Here is an 8,636-nt window from a genome sequence, read left to right as displayed (position 1 = left end):
CTTACAACACCACTATGGCGTCCCCAGTCACAACCTGACGGAGGGCTGCCGGCGAAATCGCAATCATTGCCAGCGTTGCGGTCGACTTCTATAGGTGTCTTAAGTTGATGTATGCCATTGGCTATTTCAGGGAACTTGATATTGTTAACATTTAACAGAAACTTGAGCGCGCTATTGCTCTCACGTCATGAGAAAGACAAACCGGTTGCACAAGTCAGGACAAATGATAAGCGCACAAGAGCTCAGCGCCGGTATAGTGGCTGCTGCGCTGCTTGAGCTGTCTTTTCCACTGCTTATGCACGCATTTCCCGTATTTGTCTGCGGAATTTCCCAATGCATCTCTGTTCACGGCAGTACGCGTCCTCTACTTATCGAATCGCCGACCAGTTTTACCGCAGATAATGATTTTGTCTCATGTGACGGGCTAGTGAGAGCAAATGGAAGCGATTGCCTGGGGTAGGCCCGTCAGGAACAAAGAACATTTCCCAGATAAGTGGAAGTGCGTTGCTTCGCAGTTATCGGCCTTACACACTGTGCAGGTAATACAAGACATCGAGACATCTGCCCCCTTTTTCCTGATAACTGGGCGTATAAAAACACCTGAGAAGGGGGCTTCACACGGAGCTCGAGGTAGACACCGGGGAAGGTAAGTCTGGCTCTTGTCTCTCGCGCGTCTGCGTGTGTATCAGGTAGGGAAAGAAAAATCAACTACGACAGTATTTACCTGAACCCCTTGCATGTGGATTGGTCAACACGAGTTAACAGTGCTTCATCTCTAATTCACGCTCTAGAACTCTTCCTTATTCCCCTTGTTAGATAAACATGCTTGATTTACTTCTTCATCCCGCGCACTTAGGCTGAGAAGGGCTCTATGGTGGGAAAACAATGAACAGTAATGAATGAACCTTTGTAACATACCGGCAAGGCAGTAATCAATGAAGTTATAGAAATGAAGGTGCTGCCCAATTTAAATGTCGAGGTATTTCGTACTTACTAATAGACAAGCGTGTACAGGCCTAGGCAAATTACGTGCTAATTAAGGACGACATTCTTATTAGCACGGAAGTGTTGGGTTTGCATGTATTCCGATGTATGCCGTAATATAGAAAAAACAACAACAACAACAAAATTGTGCTATTGGCTTTTCGCCTAACGTTAAAGTGGACTTGAAGCACCTGTGGTGCTACCAAATTTATATGTCAAGGTATTTCGTACTTGACATATAAATTTGCCTAGGCTTGTACACGCTTGTAGGCAAGCGTGTACAAGCCTAGGCAAATTACGTGCTAATGAGGACGAAATTCTCATTAGCATGGAACTGTTGGGTTTGCATATCGATAAGCCTCGTATTTATTTTTTCTGATATGTCCTAATATAGAAAAAACAACAAAAAGTTAGGCTATTGGCTTTTCGCCTAACGCTAAAGTGGATTTGAAGTACCTATCGCCGACGAAGCTGGAGCTGTGACGCGCAGAACTTCTTTTACCTGAGTGCAGTCAGCGATTCGCCGTGACTGTTGCTTTCTTCTGCACAGAAAAAAAAATTTCAACCTTAATCGGGCGTCTTTGTCCCATGGCTAACATCGTTACTTTTAAGGCAGAATTTTTTTTTACTGTACACGACAGTGAGCTCGAGCCACACCTCAGATGAGAGAAGCCGTAGTTGAAAGCTGTGTGCTATTCCGACCCCCTGGTGCGCGACGACATATCTGGCCCTCGAAATTTACAGCGATTGAGATTAAAGTTCATTACAAGCACTTTTTTTCTGTTGTCTCGCAGCCACAAGAAAGTCGCAAGGAAAGTAAACGTTATTATTTCCTATCAATGATTAGTCTTATTCATGTTAGGATTATTTCCTAGCAACGAAGATATAACATTTAAGGGGTAAGGTAGAAGGGCAAATTGTCAGCAATGGGACAGATCAAGCAGCCTTAAGGGTGAACATTTTTTTATTGTGTGGTGATCACACTGGTCGTTGTAATGAATAACCGGGGCCGAATAGGAGCCAATTAGGATACAGTTTTGTAGAAGAGAAATTTTGTGAGTACGGCCCTGGTTTGTATGCTTAAGCAATGTATTGAAGAAAAGGTGCTGAAGATAAAGCAGACTGGAAAAGCGCACACGCAGAGGGCTTGTGTGCGAAGTCCTGTCGAAAGCTCCGTCCCTTCACTATGCCGCCGCGTCAGTATGTTAGTGCATCAACGGTCTCCACTCGCTTGTGCCACAATTCCCTATCCCGCTCTATCCCTAACATTTCGTCCTCGTTGACGCATGTACTGCGCAACCATGCTACTCCATTTTTTCTGTTCTTTTTCGCCAATCAGCCTTTAACATTGCTGTTCTCAACGGTTCAGACAAGAAGCCGAATGTCGCTTTCACATTAAACAGCCCGATGCCAGACACATGGCATAGGATCACGAAGGGCTGCCACTTAGCACAGTTTACATGAGTGATACACAGTGATAAATAATGAATGCCTGGACAATCCGGTGCTTCTTTGGATGCAACGCTTATTCCAGACTGTCACCGACATATGCAAAGTAAGGTTGTTTCTGTAGCTACAAACGACGCTATAGTTGACACAGGGCCTCTAACTGTTTGCTTGCAGAAAAATCGCTAAACGAAGTATTTATGGAGGGTCCTCTAAATTCATACTGAAGGATGCACAGGGATCTAGGAAGCTCTAGGTTTTGAAATCAGCCTCAATACCCTGTCAAAATAACTAGACACCGTTATTTATATATATATATATATATATATATATATATATATATATATATATATATATATATATATATATATATATATATATATATATATATATATATATATAATGTTACTTTAATAAAAAATCATTTAGAGAGATTGGAGCAATATCTAGAGCTACATATCAGACAGAGAACAGCTGTTGTATGCAGCAGATACAGTGATGACAGGCTTGTGATAAAATTGACACCTAAACGTCCTGGGTTGACAACAACGTCTCGAGCCTAGACTATTATCAGGCAGGTCGACGTTCCACTGCAATTCTTCTGGCTCCCTTTTGGGTGTCGGTAAGGGAAGAGAAATTACACCGTAAAAGAGAAAACAAGACGACGGTTCGAAAAGGGACATTGTGAACATCTTCATTTAATGGAAAGATTACCGCCGCCACCACGCTACCCGGGTGAAGGCCTTACGGACATTTACCCATCCAGCCTGACGAAGAAACTAAGCTATTTACGTGGACCTGTGTCATGCCGTATAATAAATGTCTACTTCTCCGTTCATCTTCTAGGTTCCTGTACAAAAATGGCCATCTCTTCTTTCATCACTTTGAGCCTGCTTGTCGTCGGTAAGTTGGAGCGAACGTGATGCTCTTGAGTATTCGGCTGCTTCACAAAAGAAAAAAAGTTTCTATTGCTGCAGCAATCCAGCAGCGATTTCTTTCAGTTCAGATTTTTGTGCTTCATTTACTTTTACAAATACCTCGCGGGCTTCTAGTAGAACATTTTGTGAGCGGGAATGAAAGTATAAATGTGAGCAATTGAACTTTATGAAATAGTTAACACAGTAATAATGACAGGGAAATGCCGTAAGCACGTACGCGTGTATAAAAAAATAACAAGCGACTTTATACAAATATGTACATTAAACATCGAGTCATATAAATACAATGTCAGCTGAAAAAAAGCATATGGACAGAATGCACTTATTACAGGCGCAATGTACCTCTTTTTGAAGACGGTAAGGAAACGTGGAAACAACGCGGCCACTAGCATGCGATCCAAGTATTATTCTGCTGCGTGCAACAGGGAGCGAACACTCTCTCATCAAAGATTTCTTCTTTAGTTTAGACGTAGAAGCATGGAACAGAAATCTCTTATGTGAGATCGTTGGCTCTCTCCTGTATTTTGCATGCCCCCTCTTTGTTGAAGCAGTCCATAACTCCGTAGCTCACGCACTAATGCACATCCTTCCGGTGTTCTAGCAAATGGAGAAACGGCGGTTGCCAGCGCGTCTCTCTCGTCTTGTCATCCCTCTTTTGTCGCTCTCGGGAACCTGTGTCGGGTGCCAACCTTGAAAAATTCGCCGCGGAAAGAAGAAGAAACAGATAGGCATCTGCGCTGCCCCATCTGAAAGGAAACGTTGTGGTGCTGAGGAATGGGGAAAATAAGCATTGCGCTCTTTACACATCCGCTATTATTAGGCCCTTTTGCGAAAATTCTGAGGGATTGTATTCACTGAAGGGGCATCGCACTCACTCGAGCCTGTTTTGTTCGTAAAAACAAATGTTATTGCCCCTCTATCGACTTATTTCTACTTGTGAAACTTGTTTAATTGACTGTTTTCGAGTTTATTGCCTTCTGCTTATTCGCAGTCAGCGGTGAATGGTCGGGCTAAACGTCAGAAAGCCGGCATTGCACGCAGTGAACTGAGGTCCTCATGTAGGATTCCGCCGAAGACATCTCCAAACCGAATATCAAGTTCAACTTAGTTTTTGGTCGATATCGCCGGTCATCCTTATTATTACGTGGAATCGCAGCGTCGCGCTCATGCATCAAGCGCGACTGAAAATGCATCAGCAGGACTACATCTTGCTCTTTGCACACGCAAGTCTCGCTAATAACGTGCGTTCGGAGCGGTTCTGCGGGTTTTCTGTCTCAAAATGTTCTTAGAGCGACCGACCGCGTACCGCACTTCGAGAGCTACAGGCCCACATACGTGCAGAGGCTACAGTTGGAGTGTATTCCGCGTTGACGCAGGCGCACTCGCTGGCACCAAGCAGGATGCCAACAACTACATTGACACCGTGCTGCGCGACCACCTTCCGGCCAACGTGCGTTCGCTCAACTTGGACCCCACGCACCTGCCGGGCTTCAACGTAAAGGTCGACTCGACGGGTCTGTCCAACCGGGACCTGAAGGCTCAGTTCCCGTCGGGCATGCTTTACGGCCTGTCGAGCGTGGTGCGCCGGCGCGGTGACTGCGGCGTACCGGGCTGGCAGGGCTCGAGCGTCACCACCGGTTGCTACGTGTCCCTCGACTCGCTGCGACTCACTTACGACGGCAGCGTCACGGGATACAGCCTTCTGGGCGGCAAAAAGAACATCAGCCTCGACCTGGTAGTCGAGAAGACCAACGCCTTCGTCGAGGCTACTGCGGCCCCTGGTAAGTCTACACAGGCCGTCGGAAATTGCTGGACAAGCAGGAGAAGAAGCCAAAAACGTTTGAGCATTTTCACACCATAGTTATACGCGGCACCGGTTCGTAGCTTGTCCGCCCGCCCCCCCCCCCCCCCCCCCCAAAAAAAAATCATGACGAATTCCACTCTATGAAGGTGGATGACCAGCGAAGCTGTTTAGCACATGACACAGAGGGGACACAGAACTTTGAACAAAGGTACGAACACATTTATTGTCCTGATCGGTGGCCATCGTGACAATAGGTACGCACACATATTCTCGTATCATCTCTGTTACTAAATGTGCAAGCATTTTTATGCCTACCCAAAGAAAAATTTGTCCGTCACGTAAGACAATGAATGACTCACACCCTCTTAAGCAATTGCTGATACCCCCGTAACCAAGGAAAAAAGAAGTATATACCTGAGAGTCTACTTTTTTTGAAGATGGTGCTTATTATTAGCTAATCTACTGAAAAAGGCATATCCAAGTAATGAATGCATAGAATGAAGTGATTTTGCATCAAATTTGGGAGCTGAGTTTTTGCACACGCAGATTTGTTGACGGACGCGAAATATCCATAGAACCCTAGGCATAAACAGCTTCGCTGTAAAATTTTTTCCGCTTTACCCTAGATAGAAATACTTTAGAACACAATAAAATGGCACCAAGTCACACTACAAGTTCGGGTGGCCAGTTTACTAGAAGCTGGCTTGGTTGCGACAATTCCTGCACTCCTCAAGTTCCTCAATTAGGAACGAATCAAGTCACTGTCAGTACACTTGCGAACAGGAAAGTGCATGTACTCATTCTAGATCCTTTTGAGTTGCGCGCATTCTAAAGTACGTCCATGCTACGTGGCCCGCCATGAACAGAAAAAAAGCTATGACCGGGTGGAGTTTCTTTTCAAATAAATTCAATGCAACGGAAAAACTTTCCCTTCGCTTGAGCGTAAACGGGTGGCCACCAGAATAAATTGTTGTTCTGTTATTATACTAGATTTGGTTCCTTTTTAGCAGCAACATATTTGATTTCCTACGTTGCCATGTGGTCGCCCATTCAGGCAGGAGGTCATATTTCATCGCTAAAGCTTCGCTAACCTCGGTTTACTCTACGATTCAAATGGCCTGCACTCTTGTGATGGTTCGAAATAAGGCAAGAAGAAATGCACGGCAACGGGCACGGAAGGAACACAAGCGATGCTTAACGTCCTCTCGTCATTCACGATTTGTTGTAGGAAAGCTGTTCGAAGGAATAACAGCGAAAGCTTACAAGCTGTGGTAACTTGTAGTTCCGCTACGAATACGAGTAGCGCTTTCTGTACATAAAGGGCGATGCAGTATCTCTGGTCGATACCTAGCGTGGCTAAAATCGTAAGAACTGCTTTGCGGGCCAGCTTTTCGTCCACAAAAAAAAAACCAGGACAGCCATGCTTATCAGTTTTTTTGCCGCGATATTTTAGAGTTGGTTTTAGCCGTCACCACGCCAAAATTTTTGCCACAATATAAAACCAATTGGCCGTTTCGGAACGCGCGCTCTTTTTCATTCCCTATTGCTGAGCCTTGCATCGCGATCTTTGACGCATGTATTTCTCGCTTAACTGTGTCTCAGAAGGAGGCAAATGTTAATATTTTCCCTTAAACCCGCGATAAGTGAAGAGGAAGAGCGGTCAGCCAGCGCAATACGAAAGCATTAGTAACTTATTTCCGACTCTGTCGATGACGCTTTTTCTCACCTCTATTCCTCCTTCCCGACTCCACCAGGCCAGACAGCTACGTTGAAGACGCTGACGGTGACCGGCATCGAGTTCCGCGTGAACGTCAACAAGAAGCTCGACCTGAGCGACAAGCGCGAGAAGAAGTTCCTCAAGGCCGTCAAGCAGTCGGCCAGCGGCATCCTGCAGGGCATCCTCTACACATCTTTCCGCGAGGCCCTCAGCCGCTCCGTCAGCAGGGTTCCGCTGCCCAGGCCATGAAACGGCGGTGCCGTCTGCCACGCCAGGCAAACAAGATTTCTGAACAAGAACAAATGGGAATAAAAGGCGAAACGTGATACACTATCCTAAATTGTTCTTTCTTTCTTCCTTTCTTTGCTTTTTCCTTTCTTTCTTTCTCTCTTTCTTTCTTTCTTGAGACGATTATCAGGCAACAAATATCTCGGCTACTGAGTTCCAAAAGTCAGGCAGTGAAGGCGTTCCCTGGAGGAGGAGGAGGAGGAGGTGGAGGAGAAGCGTTTATATAAAAAAAAGGAAAGAACAAGCAGGTGTATTTCTCCTTGTGCGGAAGGCGCACTTAGTCCAGGGCTCCTGCGGCTCTTGCTGTCTCCCGGGCCCGCCGCACTTAGAGGTGTCTAATGCTAACTAGAAGCAATTTTCGTTAGTTGTTACCTGTCTATCTAATGGGCTGTTAGAGTGACGCGCAGAAACACGCACTGGTGCGAAATCTTTGTATCACTTGTCGTATGAAAGAGGTGAATGGGAAGATTATTTTACCTTATGTGACGGGAAAGAGAGAGATACAAGCTTTAATAATATGCTGGAGATGTTAGCCTGGCTGTTCGCCTGACATGCTACTCCAGGTGGTGGGTGATGATTAGGATATATTCAGTGATAGATACTTAACAGCACATGCAAGCACGCACATACACACCTATGGACCATATAAAGATATTGACGGCGCTGCTACTTTAGGTAGAGGTTAACGTGAGTCAGATAAAGAAGGTTGGAAATACAACAAAAACGCCGCAATAAGAGGAAACAAAAAGATAGTTTGAGACTTCTTTGACGAATGCGATTAAACACATATTTCAAATTTACTTTCAGATTAGATAAATGTTGTTTACGCCACAAATATTGTACAGTTTTCAGTCTGTAGAACCATAAGAAACGACCTTAGGAGGGCGTCGGCGCTAAATGAAACCAATCATGGTGTGCACAATGTAAATACCCGAGCACACGTGTCTATAGAGTGCGGCAGCACGCGTTTGCTCCATTTACATTTTCTACTGAAGGTCGCTATGTCGAGGCTATTTCCTTCTCCGTAGACAGTCCCCTAAGTGGTAGGCCACAGCGAGACGCACTGCTCTGTGTGCAGCGAAGCCAGCTGCTATACGGGAGCGACAGGTCACCTTATCGTTCTGTATCCTTTCTGGTGCCGAGGCTCGCTTGGAGTAGGGCGGTATCGTTGATAAATTGAAGCTGTGGAAGCCAAATGCATGTCAATAGGTACGAGTAGAGGCGACCAGCCCGTTTGGAAACAGGCTAACAAGCTATTGTCTGGAAACAATGGCCCACGGTCGACGGCGCAAGCACACTCCTGAACTCACCTCTCCAGAAAGCTAGACAAGTGTGTTCGGACCTGTAGAGTTACTATTGTGTCTTTCAATTGGTTGATTGATTTGTGATATTTTCATTGCAAAGCAACACCAAGGCTATGAGCGATGCTGTAGTGGACGGCTCCGGATTAATTTTGACT

The 8,636-nt window shown here is 45.4% G+C and overlaps 1 protein-coding gene across 1 annotated transcript; it reads left to right on the top strand.

Moving 5' to 3' along the window:
- The first annotated feature begins 602 nt into the window (after positions 1–602).
- On the top strand, positions 603–7,222 carry LOC142591986 (salivary anticoagulant protein P23-like). Its single transcript, XM_075703970.1, has 4 exons — positions 603–646; positions 3,277–3,333; positions 4,745–5,149; positions 6,927–7,222. Exons 2-4 carry the CDS (start codon positions 3,291–3,293, stop codon positions 7,136–7,138), a joined length of 660 nt encoding a protein of 219 aa, XP_075560085.1. The 5' UTR covers positions 603–646; positions 3,277–3,290; the 3' UTR covers positions 7,139–7,222.
- The last annotated feature ends 1,414 nt before the right edge of the window (positions 7,223–8,636 follow it).

The sequence above is a fragment of the Dermacentor variabilis genome, chromosome 1 (assembly GCF_050947875.1).
Source record: "Dermacentor variabilis isolate Ectoservices chromosome 1, ASM5094787v1, whole genome shotgun sequence".
Classification (NCBI taxonomy): domain Eukaryota; kingdom Metazoa; phylum Arthropoda; class Arachnida; order Ixodida; family Ixodidae; genus Dermacentor; species Dermacentor variabilis.
This window is presented reverse-complemented; position numbering and strand designations above follow the sequence as displayed.